This window comes from Oncorhynchus tshawytscha, unplaced genomic scaffold, assembly GCF_018296145.1.
Source record: "Oncorhynchus tshawytscha isolate Ot180627B unplaced genomic scaffold, Otsh_v2.0 Un_contig_3338_pilon_pilon, whole genome shotgun sequence".
In the NCBI taxonomy this organism is placed as follows: Eukaryota; Metazoa; Chordata; class Actinopteri; order Salmoniformes; family Salmonidae; genus Oncorhynchus; species Oncorhynchus tshawytscha.
Genome location: NW_024609575.1, coordinates 46,072 through 65,906, shown reverse-complemented (window position 1 = coordinate 65,906; position 19,835 = coordinate 46,072). Strand labels below are relative to the sequence as shown.

General features: G+C 45.9%; 2 protein-coding genes across 2 annotated transcripts; both read left to right on the top strand.

The window, feature by feature from the left end:
- The first annotated feature begins 6,711 nt into the window (after window positions 1–6,711).
- Window positions 6,712–9,223, top strand: LOC112217283 (zinc finger protein 239-like). Its single transcript, XM_042315999.1, has 2 exons — window positions 6,712–6,926; window positions 7,832–9,223. The coding sequence occupies exon 2, from the start codon at window positions 7,936–7,938 to the stop codon at window positions 9,031–9,033; it is 1,098 nt and encodes a 365-aa protein (XP_042171933.1). The 5' UTR covers window positions 6,712–6,926; window positions 7,832–7,935; the 3' UTR covers window positions 9,034–9,223.
- Window positions 9,224–17,229: 8,006 nt separating this feature from the next.
- On the top strand, window positions 17,230–19,801 carry LOC121845188 (zinc finger protein 239-like). Its single transcript, XM_042316000.1, has 2 exons — window positions 17,230–17,390; window positions 18,296–19,801. The coding sequence occupies exon 2, from the start codon at window positions 18,397–18,399 to the stop codon at window positions 19,375–19,377; it is 981 nt and encodes a 326-aa protein (XP_042171934.1). The 5' UTR covers window positions 17,230–17,390; window positions 18,296–18,396; the 3' UTR covers window positions 19,378–19,801.
- The last annotated feature ends 34 nt before the right edge of the window (window positions 19,802–19,835 follow it).

Genomic DNA, 19,835 nt, shown 5'->3' with positions numbered 1-19,835 from the left:
CCAAGGTAATGTACAGAACGTCTGTGTTTATCCCTTTACATAATACACATCCATTATCTCCAAGGTAATGTACAGAACGTCTGTGTTTACCCTTTACATAATACACATCCATTATCTCCAAGGTAACGTACAGAACAGAGGCATTTATCCCTTTACATAATACACATCCATTATCTCCAAGGTAATGTACAGAACGTCTGTGTTTATCCCTTTACATATTACACATCCATTATCTCCAAGGTAATGTACAGAACGTCTGTGTTTATCCCTTTACATATTACACAGATGATATGACCTTGGTGAATCCATTGCCTTCCGCTGCCTGCTCTCCCACTCCTCAAAACGACAACCTTTCATCTCCAGTGGCTAAAATAACAATCTGTTCTGTCTATGAGGGCGGCAGGGTAGCCTGGTGGTTAGAGGCAGGGTAGCCTGGTGGTTAGAGGCAGGGTAGCCTGGTGGTTAGAGGCAGGGTAGCCTGGTGGTTAGAGCGTTGGACTGGTTAGAGGCAGGTTGCAAGTTCAAATGGTGGTTAGAAATCTGTCAGGGTAGCCTGGTGGTTAGAGGCAGGGTCAGCCTGGTGGTTAAATATCAAATACCTTGAGTCTAGCCTGGTGGTTAGAACAGGGTAGCCTCCCCAGTGCTTAGAGGCAGGGTAGCCTGGTCTGCTTAGAGGCTAGGGCTAGCCTGGTGGTTAGGGCAGAGCCTCCCCAGACTAGCCTGGTCTGAAGAACAGGGCAGACCTGTTCAGTCTGAAGGACCGTAGCCCAGTCTGAACAGGGCTGACCTGGTGCAGACCAGGCTAGGTTCAGTCCTGAAAACAGGGCAGACCTCCCCAGACCGGCTATCAAATAGCCTGAAGAACAGGGCAGACCTCCCAAGACCCCCCGGCTGTTCAAATAGGCCCCTGAAAGACATTAAATATCAAATAGCTTCAGTCTGAAGAACAGGGCAGACCTCCCCAGACCGGCTATCAAATAGCTTCAGTCTGAAGAACAGGGCAGACCTCCCCAGACCGGCTATCAAATAGCTTCAGTCTGAAGAACAGGGCAGACCTCCCCAGACCAGCGGATTGGATTGCCGCTGGACAAGTGTCCCATCCTTTCAGGCTGTTGCCCTGAGGTAGGACCCCTTATGGAAACAAGTGCAGTATAACTACAGTATGCTGCAAATACTGCGTACAAAATATTTTTTTTACTGCAGTATTTTTGAATTGTAACTGCAGTTATAGTGGCGCATAACTGCAGTTCAATTTTGAGTGTAGGGCATTTGTAGATTATTATAATTTTTTAAGCGAAGTATAAGGGAGTTCTACTCCAGTCTAGTAGGTGGCGGTAATGCAACATTTATTGGATACCAAACGCCGTTAAGCCTCGAAGAGTGGCTAGTGTCGGTAGCAACTTCTCAAAGTCAAGTTCCAAGGTAAGATTAAGCTTTATTAGGAAGTTGAATCAGGGGTGAAAGTAAGGCGGGACGGTCCGGTACGGTGTCCCGGTAAAATATATAGTGGGCGTACGAGGCGCGCGTGGACAACAGTAGATCCTGCAATTCAGGCTACAAGTGTAGGCCTTGTGACAATCGCAGAATTAGCAATACACCACACGTAGTTTTGAATCTCTTTCCAGTCATTAAATTGGGGTTTGGATGCTGAAATTATTGTGACTGAACGAATGTCCGCGGGTAGCCTATAGGTGCGCCGTTAAATGCTTTGTTTTGACAATCAAAATGATAACTGCTTGCGTTTTATGGCACATTAAAACGGAATAAGGCTAGGAAATTGAAAATGATATCCTAATTAGCGTATTCCTATTTATACAGACATAATTCAAAATAGGCTACTACACTAGAAATCATAATATGGGCACAGAGGATCATTAGCTTATTTAAAATAAAATAAAATAAAACCCTGTCGACATCTGAAGGACCCGCGATTTGGGCAGCGCGCGCTTCAAATACCAAAATAGATCATTGTTAATAAGTTGCGACTGTCAGTGAAAAACAGACACCCAGCCGGGCATATCGCAATATTTAAAAAATACAATCGCGGAAAAACTGTTTGAAAAGCAAATGCCTATTGCTCTAAAGGGATGACAATGAAAAGACTCCAATCGGTCTTTTAGTTATCAAAATTCTTAACTTAATTGAGCGAACAGTATGTTATTGGCACTAGCGGAGAACATCGGCCATCTCCCCGGTGACAAAAAATGTACCGTGGCACTACAATGGTACTTTCATTCATACCATGGTACTTCTATGGTACTTTGACTTATACCATGGTATATTCTGAACCATGGATATGCACCATGGTTTTAGCCTTGAAGTATGATGGTACTGCCATGCATCTAAATAATGCCATGGTATTGCATCATTCATACCATGTGGATCATGGTAATACCATGGTTTTTTAAACTACATTATATGTTCAACCATGGTATTGCACAATTATGATAAATGATTGTGATAAAACTGATCAAATTAGTACCATCTTTATGAATTGCGTGTTACCATAGTACAAAGACAGTATAACACATTAAATAAATAAACCCCCCCTCAGGTCAAGAGGTTGGTATTATATTGATGAATTTATACCTGTATGGAAAAGTTTCTGATAAAGTAGGAGACAGGCTCCCATTGTTTGTAACATCGAAGAAAAAGGCACCTAGTTGCTGTGAAAAAGAGGCACTACTTTATGTATTCATAGAACCGTATATTCTTGCTGATGTGTCCTGTGTTGCCAACCTGACATGTGAGATAATCGTGTTTATCATGTACAGTAGTTATAGTCAAGGGGTTGTTTCCGCCCACAGAGGAAGCCGCTCGCTCTAGTGGTTCTCGCGCCAGCGTGTCAGAGTCCGTTGCCAAGCCAACTGTAAAGCGAAGAGAAGCTTCGCTTCTTGTTGCGATATGTACGTACTGTCCCTGTGGGGACGACATCGTCAATGCAGTTAGTCACTGGCTTGGTAGTATAAAGTGGTATAATCCTCAATGCCATTGGATGAATCGCGGAACATATTCCAGTCTGTGCTGCTAAATTACAGTCCTGCAGCGTTCCATCTGCCTCATCAGACCACATCGGTTATTGAGCAAGTCACTGGTACTTCCTGCTGTAGTTTTTGCTTGTAAGCAGGAATCAGAAGGATGGAATTATGGTCAGATTTGCATCTCTGTGTGTGGAGTAAAGGTGGTCCAGAGTTTATTATTATTATTTAATTGTTTTCCCCCTCTGGTTGCACAAGTGACATCCTGGCAGAAACGAGGTACAATGGATTTTAGTTTGCCTGCATTAAAGTCCCCGACCACTAGGAGCGCCACTTCAGGATGAGCGTTTTCCTGTTTGAATATGTCCTTATACAGCTGGTTGAGTGCGTCTCTTAGTGCATCGGTCTGTGGTAGTAAATAGACGGCTACGGAAAGTACAGATGAGAACTCTCTCGGTAGATAGTGTGGTCTACAACTTATCATGAGGTACTCTACCACAGGCGAGCAATACCTCAAGACGTTAATATTAGACATTGCGCACTAGCAGTTATTGACAAATAGACACACCCCTGCGCCCCTCGTCTTACCAGACGTAGCTGCTCTGTCCTGCCGAAACACAAAGAAGCCAGCAGCTTTATTTTATCCGTGGCGTCGTTCAGCCGCGACTCGGTAACACACCAGATATTACAGTTGGTAGGATAGTCTGGATCGTTCAGCCTTGACTTGGTAACACACCAGATATTACAGTTGGTAGGATAGTCTGGATCGTTCAGCCTTGACTCGGTAACACACCAGATATTACAGTTGATGTCCCGTTGGTAGGATAGTCTGGATCGTTCAGCCGTGACTCTGTACCACACCAGATATTACAGTTGGTGTCCCGTTGGTAGGATAGTCTGGATCGTTCAGCCGCGAATCGGTAACACACCAGATATTACAGTTGGTAGGATAGTCATAGATAGTCGTAGATCATCCAGTCTGTTTTCCAGTGATTGCACTATTAGGCGCACCAATTGGTTTCACCTCGTTAGTCAGAAGGTGTTTCACCTGTGCTGGTTTGTCATCTCATTAGTCAGAAGGTGTTTCACCTGTGCTGGTTTGTCATCTCATTAGTCAGAAGGTGTTTCACCTGTGCTGGTTTGTCATCTCATTAGTCAGAAGGTGTTTCACCTGTGCTGGTTTGTCATCTCATTAGTCAGAAGGTGTTTCACCTGTGCTGGTTTGTCATCTCATTAGTCAGAAGGTGTTTCACCTGTGCACCTGTGCTGGCTTTGTCATCTCATTAGTCAGAAGGTGTTTCACCTGTGCTGGCTGTTTCACCTGTGCTGGTTTGTCATCTCATTAGTCAGAAGGTGTTTCACCTGTGCTGGTTTGTCATCTCATTAGTCAGAAGGTGTTTCACCTGTGCTGGTTTGTCATCTCATTAGTCACCTGTGCTGGTTTGTCATCTCATTAGTCTGAAGGTGTTTCACCTGTGCTGGTTTGTCATCTCATTAGTCAGAAGGTGTTTCACCTGTGCTGGTTTGTCATCTCATTAGTCAGAAGGTGTTTCACCTGTGCTGGTTTGTCATCTCATTAGTCAGAAGGTGTTTCACCTGTGCTGGTTTGTCATCTCATTAGTCAGAAGGTGTTTCACCTGTGCTCTTTCAGGGTTTTATTTTGTTTACCTCTTGGGCAGATTTAGTGTGTGTCTTTTTGGTCCCAGTTGTTGTTGCTAGTCAACTTTCAGTGGACACCTCCATGAGTGTCTTTCAGAAGCCCTCCTAGAACCCCACCTGTTTCGTTTAGGTGGTTGTTGTTGTTGTTGTTGTCAGCGACTCTGTTAGTTTCCACTTCTGTTTGAGCGTTAATGTTTGGTTTCTTGCTGGGAAACGTAACATAAAAGAAAGACCTATGAACTTACCCGCCATCACAGCTAACAGGTGCACATTGTGCAATCAGTCTTAGTGGTAACCTGGTAACGCACGTCGTGATTGACAGGTGGTTGCGCCAGACAACATGGCCCATGTGAGCTGTCACCAACCAACCATTGTAGAGTATGGCTGGTCTATGAAACTTCATCCGATCGGTTAAAAGAAACCTGTCCCACCTCCCAGAGCTCCTTCTCTCGCTCTCCTTGCTTGCAAAACGCTGTTTGCACATCTATAAATCTTTTTTTTGTCACGGTTGGGCGCTAAACCGCTGCCAAAAGACTGAGAATGCGAAATTAACATGCGCAGGTTTACAGATGCAAATATTAAGTTACAAGTTTACAAATGCAATTATAGATTCTTTCATGTTCACAACTCATCAGTTACACACTTTGCAAATTGTGTTTACAACTACACATCTATTCTACATGCTCAAGTCATTATGTAGATTATTTAACTTCATCATTTATAACATTCTATGTACTTAGAACTGTTTTTAGTAGTCTGATTATTTGTCGACCTACCCCCAATCAACATGTCTCGACAAAAAGCCACATGTTTAACACAGTTAGCTAGCTAGCTACTAGGTGCTAACTAGGTTACTGCTAGGTTGTCATCTTCAACCTCTACGCTAACGCTAATTGTGAATGATCACATTATTTTTTTATCAATGTCCGATATGTGATGTGTGAATTGTTCATCTCAATCAGGCAACACTGATCACTAGCTAACGTTAGTAAGTTAGCATGGCTAGTTAGCCAGGCCGTGTGTTAGCTAGCTTTAGTTACCTAGCTAGCGTTAGGTAACCTTAGTTCAATTTTAGCAAATCATTTACTTAGTTAGCCATTTGTCCAGTGTGATTTCAAAACAAATTCACATTTTGGTTCGGCTTTAAACTAACTTTGTGCTTGTAATTGAGCCATCTAGCTAGATCACATCCCACCGCAGTGAGAAAGGTGAACCAGTAAACTGCAGTTAACCCAATAAAGCAAAAAAATATCGTTACCAGTAAGCTAAAGTTGACGGTAATATGTCTCAGTAAGCTAAAGTTAACCCAATTAGCTCAAATGGCTAACGTTAGCGATCGTTGCCATCGCCACAGCAATGTTAGCTAGCTAGCTACATTTTCTTAGCAGAATCCTAGAAGCCGAAATATTTTGCATGCATGCATCCCTTTTTTGTTAGCAAAGCTGTTCTAGTGAAACTCACCCTGTTTTGTGAAACTCACCTTTCACTTTTTTTGTGCCTCTTTTGAATCCATCTGTAGCCTTCGATGTCTGAACCCAAGTCCACAGAGTCCCTGGGTTCTGGCTGTGGTGTTCCAGCACAGAGAACCTCACAGCAGGATCCAGAGATGGTCTCAGTGAAACTGGAGGACTGCAGTCAAACACTGGAACTCAATGTGATTGTCAAAGAAGAGCCAGAAGTCCTAGAGGAAGAGATGACTGTCAAAGAGGAGGAGGAGGAGGAGGAGGAGAGAGCTGTCAAAGAGGAGGAGGAGGAGGAGGAGAGAGCAGTCAGAGAGGAGGAGGAGGAGGAGGAGGAGGAGAGGAGGTCGGAGAGGAGGTGGAGGAGGAGGGCAGTCAAGGAGGAGGTGGAGGAGGAGGGCAGTCAAAGAGGAGGAGGTGGAGGAGAGAGCGGTCGGAGAGGAGGTGGAGGAGAGAGCGGTCGGAGAGGAGGTGGAGGAGAGGGCAGTCAGAGAGGAGGTGGAGGAGAGGGCAGTCAAAGAGGAGGTGGAGGAGAGGGCAGTCAAAGAGGAGGTGGAGGAGAGGGCAGTCAAAGAGGAGGTGGAGGAGAGGGCAGTCAAAGAGGAGGTGGAGGAGAGGGCAGTCAGAGAGGAAGAGGAGGTGGAGGAGAGCAGTCAGAGAGGAAGAGGATGAGGAGAGAGCCATCACAGAGGCGACGGAGGAAAGACCACTCAAAGAGGAGGTGAAGGAGAGCGGAGTCAACGACGAGGAGAATCCAGTCAAAGAAGAGAACAGGGAGGGTCTTCTCCAGATCTAGAGGAAGAGGAAGTAGATAGTATCACTGATCCAGGTAAGTTCAGGTGTGGAGTACAGAGAGAGGTTGTTGCCTTGGCAGCCACAGGGGATTCCAGATTCCAGCAGGAGATTCCACAACTGTTATTGACAGCTCACTTCCCACAACTATAATTGTTAAAGTGAGCTCCGCTTCTAGACAGAGATTGTGGTCGTGTAACAGTTTAGCTTTCGTCCGTCCCCTCGCCCCGACCTGGGCTCGAACCAGGGACCCTCTGCACACATAGACAACAGTCACCCACGAAGCATCATTACCCATCGCTCCACAAAAGCCACGGCCCTTGCAGAGCAAGGTGAACAACTACTTCAAGTCTCAGAGCGAGTGACATCACCCGATTTGAAACGCTATTAGCGTGCACCACTGCTAACTAGCTAGCCATTTCACATCGGTTACAGTAGCAGTATACCATTAACCCACTGTGCAACTTATTTACCCACCTGTGTATGTATCTTTAAATATTGTGGCGTCAGGATCCTGTTATGGGTATGCTTGTCACTGGCAGAGACAGGATAGTTTGTCAGGATCAAAATAAATATTAAAGGAGCGAGGCTCAGGTTAAAGTTAGAGGAAAACCGACAATGGATACATGTTGCCCTAAGAGATGTGCGAAGTTAGTCTGCTTCAATATAATTGAGACCTGTCATGGCTGCCAAAAGGTGGTTCCAGGAAGTAATCAAGGAAGTATTAACTGGGTTTTGAGGACATGTGACGCAATAAAGACATCTATGAAATGTTCTATAATTTGTCTTTAACGTTATAAATATTTTGGTGGGTTGTGTAGATTGGTTGTGGAAAAATCTAACGTATTCCCTTTTTTGATATTTAGTTTTAAGCAAAATGTGTCGCCTATGCAAGAGGTGTGTAGACTTTTAACTAGCTACTGTATGTCCATATTCCCACAGGAGAGATCTCCAACCCAGGTTCAGACAGTGAGCCCAGTTCCACAGCATCAGGAAACCATAAACGACACAGACGGAGGAACTCGAGACAGAAACATCACCACTGCATGGACTGCTTCACTAGTTTCTATGAGCCAGAGGAGTTGAGAAGACACACTTGTAGGGCCCACCCCTGCTCAGATTGCAGAGGCAGTGTTATTTGTCCAACTCACCTCAAATCACACCAACAGACTCACAGAATAAAGAAGATTTACCCGTGTGATCAATGTGGGAAGAGCTTTCCGACACCAAGCAAACTAATGACGCACCAGAAAACGCACACAGGAGAGAGGCCTTACCACTGCTCCCAATGTGGGACGAGTGTCAGTAATTTAGCACATCTAAAGCGACACCAGAGGATAATACACCTGGGAGAGAAGCCTTACCACTGCTCTCAGTGTGATAAGCGCTTCAGTCAGGCAGGTCACCTGAAGACACACCAGCGAACTCACACAGGAGAGAAGCCTTACCACTGCTCTCAGTGTGGGAAGAGCTTTGGTCGGGCAGGATCTCTGAAGACACACCAGATTACTCACACAGAAGAGAAGCCTTATCACTGCTCTCAATGTGGGGATAACTTCACCAGTTTATATTTCCTAAAGAAACACCAGATAACTCACACAGGAGAGCATCCGTACCACTGCTCTCAGTGTGGAAGGAGCTTCAGTCAGGCAGGAGACCTGAAGCAACACCAGCGAACTCACACAGGAGAGAAGCCATACCACTGCTCTCAGTGTGGGAAGCGGTTTGGTTGGGCACGAGCTCTAAAGACACACCAGCTAACTCACACAGAGGAGAAGCCTTATCACTGCTCTCAGTGTGGGAGGAGCTTCAGTCAGACGGCACACCTGAAGAAACACCAGCTAACTCACACAGGAGAGAAGCCTTACAACTGTTCTCAATGTGGGAAGGGTTTCAGTCGGCCAGCACACCTAACGAGACACCAGCGAACTCACACCGGAGAGAAGCCTTACCACTGCTCTCAATGTGGGAAGAGCTGCAGTCAGACAGCAGACCTAAAGAGGCACCAGCTAACGCACATTGGAGAGAAGCCTTACCACTGCTCTCGGTGTGGGAAGAGTTTCAGGCATTTAACAACTCTGAAGATGCACCAGATGAGAAGCTTTTCCACTGCTGTTAGTGTGGGAAGAGTTTTAAATGCATAAAATAACATCAGAAGATGTTGCCCAACACTGACCTTTATAATGGTGTTGCCAAGCTGGGCATCTAACCAATATTGACTGAGTTGTTTTTTCTTCTCCAACCTGATGTACATTGTCATATAAAAATGTACCAAATGAAATATGACATGAGGGTCACATTTTAAATTAAAGTGTCTATTCCTCCAGAAATCTATTCAGTTTCTATCTCCATAAATCAATACTTTCTTCACCACACTTCTATTATCGAAAGTGCTCTCCTCTTGGGAATGTTTGATTTGCACATTGATGTTATTGCACCAGTGTTGGGGAAACACATTAGTAACACAGGGGGTTACAGTAACACGGGGGGGCTACAGTAACACGGGGGGTTTTACAGTAACACAGGGTTTTACAGTAACACCGGGTTTTACAGTAACACTGGGTTTTACAGTAACACTGGGTTTTACAGTAACACGGGGTTTTACAGTAACACAGGGGGTTACAGTAACACAGGGGGTTACAGTAACACAGGGGGTTACAGTAATAGCATTACATTACTCAGTAACAAGGGGGTTACAGTAACACAGGGGGTTACAGTAATAGCATTACATTACTCAGTAACAAGGGGTTACAGTAACACAGGGGGTTACAGTAACACAGGGGGTTACAGTAATAGCATTACATTACTCAGTAACAAGGTAACAACAACAAAGTTGAAATGTGTATTTAAATAGTAACTAGTTAGCAACGTGTTACTTTCCTAATAGAGTTGCAGTGTCAAGCCGTGTGGCATTTCACCTGCCAGGAGAGGCACCTGGTTTACAGGTAAATACATGAAGCCTCACTCACCTGCCAGGAGAGGCACCTGGTTTACAGGTAAATACATGAAGCCTCACTCACCTGCCAGGAGAGTCACCTGGTTTACAGGTAAATACATGAAGCCTCACTCACCTGCCAGGAGAGTCTCCTGGTTTACAGGTAAATACATGAAGCCTCACTCACCTGCCAGGAGAGGCACCTGGTTTACAGGTAAATACATGAAGCCTCACTCACCTGCCAGGAGAGTCACCTGGTTTACAGGTAAATACATGAAGCCTTACTCACCTGCCAGGAGAGTCACCTGGTTTACAGGTAAATACATGAAGCCTCACTCACCTGCCAGGAGAGTCACCTGGTTTACAGGTAAATACATGAAGCCTTACTCACCTGCCAGGAGAGTCACCTGGTTTACAGGTAAATACATGAAGCCTCACTCACCTGCCAGGAGAGGCACCTGGTTTACAGGTAAATACATGAAGCCTCACTCACCTGCCAGGAGAGGCACCTGGTTTACAGGTAAATACATGAAGCCTCACTCACCTGCCAGGAGAGTCACCTGGTTTACAGGTAAATACATGAAGCCTCACTCACCTGCCAGGAGAGTCACCTGGTTTACAGGTAAATACATGAAGCCTTACTCACCTGCCAGGAGAGGCACCTGGTTTACAGGTAAATACATGAAGCCTTACTCACCTGCCAGGAGAGGCACCTGGTTTACAGGTAAATACATGAAGCCTTACTCACCTGCCAGGAGAGTCACCTGGTTTACAGGTAAATACATGAAGCCTCACTCACCTGCCAGGAGAGGCAGAGAACCTGGTTTACAGGTAAATACATGAGAAGCCTCACTCACCTGCCAGGAGAGGCAGAGAACCTGGTTTACAGGTAAATACATGAAGCCTTTACTCACCTGCCAGGAGAGGCAGAGAACCTGGTGGCTCTCCAGAGGGTAGTGAGGTCTGCACAACGCATCACCGGGGGCAAACTACCTGCCCTCCAGGACACCTACACCACCCGATGTTACAGGAAGGCCATAAAGATCATCAAGGACATCAACCACCCGAGCCACTGCCTATTCACCCCGCTATCATCCAGAAGGCGAGGTCAGTACAGGTGCATCAAAGCTGGGACCGAGAGACTGAAAAACAGCTTCTATCTTAAGGCCATCAGACTGTTAAACAGCCACCACTAACATTGAGTGGCTGCTGCCAACACACTGACACTGACACTGACTCAACTCCAGCCACTTTAATAATGGGAATTGATGGGAAAATGATTTAAATATATCACTAGCCACTTTAAACAATGCTACCTTATATAATGTTACTTAGCCTACATTATTCATCTCATATGCATACGTATATACTGTACTCTATATCATCGACTGCATCCTTATGTAATACATGTATCACTAGCCACTTTAACTATGCCACTTTGTTTACATACTCATCTCATATGTATATACTGTACTCGATACCATCTACTGTATCTTGCCTATGCTGCTCTGTACCATTACTCATTCATATATCCTTATGTACATATTCTTTATCCCCTTACACTGTGTATAAGACAGTAGTTTTGGAATTGTTAGTTAGATTACTTGTTGGTTATTACTGCATTGTCAGAACTAGAAGCACAAGCATTTCGCTACACTCGCATTAACATCTGCTAACCATGTGTATGTGACAAATAAAATTTGATTTGATTTGATTTGTTGTGATTTGCTCTACGGAGTAGGGCGCCACTCAGAGGTGATCAGTGTTGTAAACATATTCCTGGTGATTGTTAAACCCACCGTTTGGTAAGACACAGACCCGGTGGCAATGGCGAGTCTGAGAATACCCTGTCTGTCTTGAGCTTTGACACCGACTTTTCTATTGGCGCCCTGCTCCTGAGAGCAAAGAAATGCACAGCTCTTGTCCCGAGAAACGTGGAGCGCTTGATCCCTCTGGATGGAAGAAACGCAACAAATCACCAACAGTCCACTTTGAGTTGCTTTCAATGACTCAACAGTCCCCAACCTCTTCCACACTCAACCAGAACGAGGTCTGTGATGTTATTCCGGCAGACTACCATAGAAGATGATCTCGTCAAAGTTTTTTAAATTTTTTATAACTAACTCAAGATGGACCACAGCCTGTCCTTTTTAAAGTGGGAACAAATTCGTTTTTTTTTGTGTTTTTTTTTACTTTGGCAAAGGTTAAAATCTACAAAAATGTGTCTTAACAGATTCTAGTTTTGGGAACAAAAAACTGTTTTGAAATCAAACGTTTCACCGATGTGAAAGTTTGCATGAATTCGTACAAAATCGATATTCCCCCACTGCCGGCTACTGGGCATCCTCTCATCACCATATTTGGTAGTGAGTGGAAACGCCAACCGGATGCTTCACACTAATACATTTCCGGTGAAATATCTGGCTCATTGTTCTATCTGTGACGTCGTTCTGGGAAAGGAGGTGGTTCGGAGTTACGCTAGTTAGCTGTTGTTGTTGTTGTTGTTGTTGCTAGTATCGTCGGTAGTCAACATTTCAAAGTCCAGGTCCAAAGTAAGATCAAGCTTTTAAAACATTCTATAACGATTCTATGTACATAACACATTATTTGTCTACACAAAAAGCGAGTCTTCAGGACATTAGAGACGGTCTAGCCATGTTATCTAGCTAACGTTAGTGGGTTGAAGTTGCCTAGGTTTTCATCTTCATCCTAGGCTAGCTAGCTATCTTATCGTTGTTAGCAAGCACGTTTGTTTAGCTAGCTATCTTCAAGACGTTGTGTTTTGTGACTGATCACATTATTCGTCATCAATGTCAAATATGTGATGAGTGAATCGTTCATTTCAACCAGGCAGCCTGGTCACTAGATAGTAAGTGGGCAGGGACGGCGCCAGAACTAATCAGTTGGACAGGCATTTGATTACCTATTGTGGCTGTCGGTGCCGTTTAAGATGAGGGAGGACCATTGGCGATGTTAGCATGTGAAAAAAACAAAAAACAAATGTGGCATGCCAGCAAAGCCACAACACCACACAATACATTCATTGCATTATAACGGTGACAAACGGTGCCCACAAACTGTTAGGACCTACATAAAGCTGTCCCAACATCTTACCACTGCTACTCTTGGCTATCAGCAGAATCTTGTCTGGCAGCGAATCAGTGACTGGTCCCCACTTGGAGGATCATAATGTATTGTATGAGCAAGGCCTTGTGTCTATTCCAGCTTATTGGATGACTCCATTCACCCAGCTCAGTGTAACATCCATAGGTTTAGGTTACGGCATGGTTCCTAACATGACTCCATTCACCCAGCTCAGTGTAACATCCATAGGTTTAGGTTATGACATGGTTCCTAACATGACTCCATTCACCCAGCTCAGTGTAACATCCATAGGTTTAGGTTACGGCATGGTTCCTAACATGTCACAATAACTCCTCCCTGGCATTTTCATTCGTTGTCATGTCAACCAATACTGTATTCAAAGCGCCCACTACTATTTATATTCTGTCTATAGAATTGTAATAAACATTCTATTTCCATGATTCCAACAGTTCACCCAAGTGTTCTGATCTAAATCGCAATTGCAACATTTGGTTAAAAATAAGCCCTAGTTTCCCCCCCCTCTCTCCCCAAATTCGTGGTAGTTACAGTTGGTAGTTACAGTCTTGTCTCATCGCTGCAACTCCTGTACGGACTCGGGAGAGGTGAAGGTGGAGAGCCATGTGTCCTCCGAAACCCAACCAAACCGCACTACTTCTTGACGCAATGCCCACTTAACCCGGAAGCCAGCCGCACCAATGTGTCGGAGGAAACGCCGTACACCTGGCCACCGTATCACCGTGCAGTGTGCCCGGCCCGCCACAGGGGTCGCTGGTGCACGATGGGACAAGGACATCCCCGTCGGCCAAACCCTCTCCTAACCCAGACGACGCTGGGTCTATTGTGTGCTGCCCCATGGGTCTCCCAGGCACACAGACACCCAGAATCTCTAGTGGCACAGCTAGCAGTGTGATGCGGTGCCCCATGGGTCTCCCGGTCACACAAACACCCAGAATCCCTAGTGGCACAGCTAGCAGTGTGATGCGCTGCCCCATGGGTCTCCCGGGCACACAGACACCTCCTCTAACCCAGAATCCCTAGTGGCACAGCTAGCAGTGTGATGCGGTGCCCCATGGGTCTCCCGGTCACACAGACACCCAGAATCCCTAGTGGCACAGCTAGCAGTGTGATGCGGTGCCCCATGGGTCTCCCGGTCACACAGACACCCAGAATCCCTAGTGGCACAGCTAGCAGTGTGATGCGCTGCCCCATGGGTCTCCCAGGCACATAGACACCCAAAATCCCTAGTGGCACAGCTAGCAGTGTGATGCGCTGCCCCATGGGTCTCCCAGGCACATAGACACCCAGAATCCCTAGTGGCACAGCTAGCAGTGTGATGCGCTGCCCCATGGGTCTCCCAGGCACACAGACACCCAGAATCCCTAGTGGCACAGCTAGCAGTGTGATGCGCTGCCCCATGGGTCTCCCAGGCACACAGACACCCAGAATCCCTAGTGGCACAGCTAGCAGTGTGATGCGCTGCCCCATGGGTCTCCCAGGCACACAGACACCCAGAATCCCTAGTGGCACAGCTAGCAGTGTGATGCGGTGCCCCATGGGTCTCCCGGTCACACAGACACCCAGAATCCCTAGTGGCACAGCTAGCAGTGTGATGCGCTGCCCCATGGGTCTCCCAGGCTCATAGACACCCAGAATCCCTAGTGGCACAGCTAGCAGTGTGATGCGCTGCCCCATGGGTCTCCCAGGCACATAGACACCCAGAATCCCTAGTGGCACAGCTAGCAGTGTGATGCGCTGCCCCATGGGTCTCCCAGGCACATAGACACCCAGAATCCCTAGTGGCACAGCTAGCAGTGTGATGCGCTGCCCCATGGGTCTCCCGGTCACACAGACACCCAGAATCCCTAGTGGCACAGCTAGCAGTGTGATGCGCTGCCCCATGGGTCTCCCGGTCACACAGACACCCAGAATCCCTAGTGGCACAGCTAGCAGTGTGATGCGCTGCCCCATGGGTCTCCCGGGCACATAGACACCCAGAATCCCTAGTGGCACAGCTAGCAGTGTGATGCGCTGCCCCATGGGTCTCCCAGGCACACAGACACCCAGAATCCCTAGTGGCACAGCTAGCAGTGTGATGCGCTGCCCCATGGGTCTCCCAGGCACACAGACACCCAGAATCCCTAGTGGCACAGCTAGCAGTGTGATGCGCTGCCCCATGGGTCTCCCGGGCACACAGACACCCAGAATGTAATGTGTAATGTGTGGCACGTTATGCGTCTACAAGGTTGTAGCTGGTGTAATGTGGAGCACGTTATGCGTCTACAAGGTTGTAGCTGGTGTAATGTGGGCACGTTATGCGTCTACAAGGTTGTAGCTGGTGTAATGTGGGCACGTTATGCGTCTACAAGGTTGTAGCTGGTGTAATGTGGGGCACGTTATGCGTTTACAAGGTTGTAGCTGGTGTAATGTGGGCACGTTATGCGTCTACAAGGTTGTAGCTGGTGTAATGTGGGCATGTTATGCGTCTACAAGGTTGTAGCTGGTGTAATGTGGGCATGTTATGCGTCTACAAGGTTGTAGCTGGTGTAATGTGGGCATGTTATGCGTCTACAAGGTTGTAGCTGGTGTAATGTGGGCATGTTATGCGTCTACAAGGTTGTAGCTGGTGTAATGTGTGGCATGTTATGCGTCTACAAGGTTGTAGCTGGTGTAATGTGTGGCATGTTATGTGTCTACAAGGTTGTAGCTGGTGTAATGTGGGCACGTTATGTGTCTACAATGTTGTAGCTGGTGTAATGTGGGCACGTTATGCGTCTACAAGGTTGTAGCTGGTGTAATGTGGGCACGTTATGCGTCTACAAGGTTGTAGCTGGTGTAATGTGTGGCACGTTATGCGTCTACAAGGTTGTAGCTGGTGTAATGTGTGGCACGTTATGTGTCTACAATGTTAATAACAGTGGAATACCCATCGACAAGTGGCGCGCGTGTCACAACACCTCTTTATGATGTCATAATGGGCATCGTATGGTATGTAATGGTCATCACACTGGATTATTGATCTAGTAGAAATATATCACGCTCACTCACGTCTTGCTGTGTGTGTGTGTGTGTGTGTGTGTGTGTGTGTGTGTGTGTGTGTGTAATGTCATGACTGTAAACACGATCTTTAACAATGTAACATTTGATAAACCGCACCGTCTACTGCAGCCTTGATAAGGTGCCAAAATGAAATCAACCATTTGGTATCGTTTTGAATATGGAAGATTGAATAAGTGTGGTTCAAGCTGTTTTCTTGGAGTTGATTTGAAGCCATCGTCTCTATCTGAGCATGACAGCGTCCAACTCAGTTTCCCCTCCCAGAAAACACATCACACCGTATAGTGTTGTGTATTTGCAAATTCACGAGGAAACTGAAGAGCGGATGGCTTTACCGAGTTTGAGTGTTGGCTCACTTGACCTCCATGTTTGTTAGCTAGCTAGTTAACCGTAGTTAGCTAACTTTAATTTTATTAATCATTTACTTAATCATTCAGCCAGCGTGATATCAAATGTCATTTTGGTTCGGCTTTAAACTAGCAAACTTCTTGCTTGTAATTGTATCTAGCAATCCAGCTAGATATCATCCCACCCTATTGAGAAAGGTGACGGTAAAATGTCTCAGTAAGCTAAAGTTAACCCAATTAGCTCAAATGGCTAACGTTAGCGATCGTTGCCATCACCACAGCAATGTTAGCTAGCTAGCTATATTTTCTTTGCAGAATCCTAGTAGATAGACCATGCATGCAACATTTTCCATCTATCCCTTTTTGTTAGCAAAACTGTTCTAGTGAAACTCATCCTGTTTGTGAAACTCACTTTTCAATTTTTTGTGCCTCTTTTGAATCCATCTGTAGTCTTCCATGTCTGAACCCAAGTCCACAGAGTCCCCGGGTTCTGGCTGTGGTGTTCCAGACCAGAGAAGTTCACAGCAGGGTCCAGAGATGGTCTCAGTGAAGCTGGAGGACTGCAGTCAAACACTGGAACTCAATGTGATTGTCAAAGAAGAGCCAGAAGTCCTAGAGGAAGAGATGGTTGTCAAAGAGGAGGAGGAGAGAGCAGTCGGAGAGGAGGAGAGAGCAGTCGGAGAGGAGGAGAGAGCAGTCGGAGAGGAGGAGAGAGCAGTCAGAGAGGAGGAGAGAGCAGTCAAAGAGGAAGAGGAGGAGAGAGCAGTCAGAGAGGAGGTGGAGGAGAGAGCAATCAAAGAGGAAGAGGAGGAGAGAGCAGTCAAAGAGGAAGAGGAGGACAGAGCAGTCAAAGAGGAGGAGGCAGAGGAGAGGACAGTCAAAGAGGAGGTGGAGGAGGAGAGAGGAGTCAAAGAGGAGGAGAGAGCTGTCAAAGAGGAGGAGGAGAGAGCTGTCAAAGAGGAGGAGGAGGAGGAGAGAGCAGTCAAAGAGGAGGTGGAGGAGAGCAGAGAAGTGTCTGATCCAGATCTGGAGGAAGAAGTAGATAGTATCACTGACCCAGGTACGTTCAGGTGTGGAGTACGGAGAGAAGTTGGTGCCTCAGGGGATTCTAAAATTATTATTGCTATTATTGACAGCTCACTTCCCACAACTATTGTTAAAGTTAGCCCAGCTTTTAGACAGAGATGATATTATATTGTTAAAGTTAGCCCAGCTTTTAGACAGAGATGATATTATATTGTTAAAGTTAGCCCAGCTTTTAGACAGAGATGATATACTATTGTTAAAGTTAGCCCAGCTTTTAGACAGAGATTATTTATTATTGTTAAAGTTAACCCAGCTTTTAGACAGAGATGATATACTGTTGTTAAAGTTATCTCTGTCTAAAAGCTGGGCTAACTTTAACAATAGTATATCATCTCTGTCTAAAAGCTGGGCTGATATACTATTGTTAAAGTTAAGCCCAGCTTTTAGACAGAGATGATGTACTATTGTTAAAGTTAGCCTAGCTTTTAGACAGAGATGCTATACTCCGTGTAGCAGTATACCAACCTGTGTCTCTGACTGTTTGACGACTCTTTCCCCAAGTCGATGTATGTATGTATATCTGTGGATGGTAGATGGTTGTGATTAGAAAGTCGTTGTTTTCATCGCCCAGTAAATAATCTGCTGTTAATTAATGAAACAATGAATAAAGAGTTGTAAGCTTGGGCTCGTGCCGTCACCTGCCGTTGTGCCCTTGACCAAGACTCTTAACCGCCCACAGCAACTGGTCCACATGCCCCCATAGTACGGCAGCCCTCTGCTCCAACCCGTAGGCTTATGTTTTAAACAGGAAGTCACAATTCCGTTGGACCTTGTGTTCTAATTGGACAAATAAATGAATCTTAATCATTTTTTAGACAAGTCTAAAGCCAATGCCTTCTGATCCTGATTCTAACCCTTTATCTGTTCCTATTCCCACAGGAGAGATCTCCAACCCAGGTTCAGACAGTGAGCCCAGTTCCACAGCATCAGGAAACCATAAACACAGACAGAGGAACTCAAGACAGAAACATCACCACTGCATGGACCGACCCTGCTCAGATTCTAGAGGCAGTTTTGTGTGTCCAACTCACCTCATACCACGCAAAAAGACCCTCAAAATAAAGAAGATGTACCCGTGTGGTCAATGTGGGAAGAGATTTCAGACACCAAGCAGCTTGAAGACGCACCAGCTTACTCACACAGGAAAGAAGTCGTACCACTGCTCCCAGTGTAGGAAGACTTTCAGTTGTTCGTTCAATTTGAAGAGGCATCAGAGAATACATACAGGAGAGAAGCCTTTCCACTGCTTCCAATGTGGGAAGAGCTTCCGTATGGAAGGACAGCTAAACGAACACAAGAGAATACACACAGGAGAAAAGCCGTACCACTGCTTTCAGTGTGGGAAGAGCTTTGGTCGGGCAGGAGCTCTAAAGGCACACCAGCTAATTCACACAGGAGAGAAGCCGTACCACTGCTCTCAGTGTGGGAAGAGCTTCAGTCAGGCAGGACACCTGAAGACACACCATCGAATTCACTCGGGAGAGAAGCCATACCACTGCTCTGTTTGTGAGATGAGTTTTCCTCTTTTACAGACCTTAAATAGACACCAGCTTACTCACACAAGAAAGATGCCTTATCACTGCTCCCAGTGTGGGAAGAGCTTCAGTCAAACAGAAAGCCTTAGGGCACACCAGTTAACTCACACAGTAGAGAAGCCTTACCACTGCCTTCAATGTGGAAAGAGTTTCAGTCATTCATCAAATGTGACGGCCCACCAGTTAACTCACACAGGAGAGAAGAATTACCACTGCACTCAGTGTGGGAAGAGCTTCAGTCTGGCAAGATACCTGAAGAAACATTGTCAAACGCACACAGGAGAGAAGCCTTACCACTGCCCACAGTGTGGGAAGAGTTTCCGTCAGTCATCACATCTGAGGGCACACAAGTTAACTCACACAGGAGAGAAGCCCTGTACCGCTTCTCTCAGTGTGGGAAGATCTTCAGGCAGACAGCAGACTTAAAGAGACACCAGCTAAACGTTGACACGTTTTTATCCCGATCTACAGGCTCCAGATCAGATCCCGGCCCATTGACTGTTCCTAGGCCGTCATTGAAAATAAGAATTTGTTCTTAACTGACTTGCCTGGTTAAATAAAGGTAAAATTTAAAAAATAATAAGAGTAAAACCTAACGCGGCAGCCCGTAAAGTGTAAATATGTACCTGATTCCGCTCTACAGGCTCTTACGACGTCACAATAATTTAACATGTTGAATATATTGGGCCTCAAATCAGCCATTATTGCTGAGTGCGAGCAGTGCTCAGAGCACTTATGAGGCACGTCCCACCGTCAGCCAAAGCTAACGTTGGCTAGGCTAATAGCTAACGTTGGCTAGGCTAATAGCTAACGTTGGCTAGGCTAATAGCTAACGTTGGCTAGGCTAATAGCTAACGTTGGCTAGGCTAATAGCTAACGTTGGC

Bases quoted from the DNA above. Each gene is read 5' to 3' on its own strand.
- LOC112217283 (XM_042315999.1), top strand. From the start codon at position 7,936: ATGGACTGCTTCACTAGTTTCTATGAGCCAGAGGAGTTGAGAAGACAC.
- LOC121845188 (XM_042316000.1), top strand. From the start codon at position 18,397: ATGGACCGACCCTGCTCAGATTCTAGAGGCAGTTTTGTGTGTCCAACT.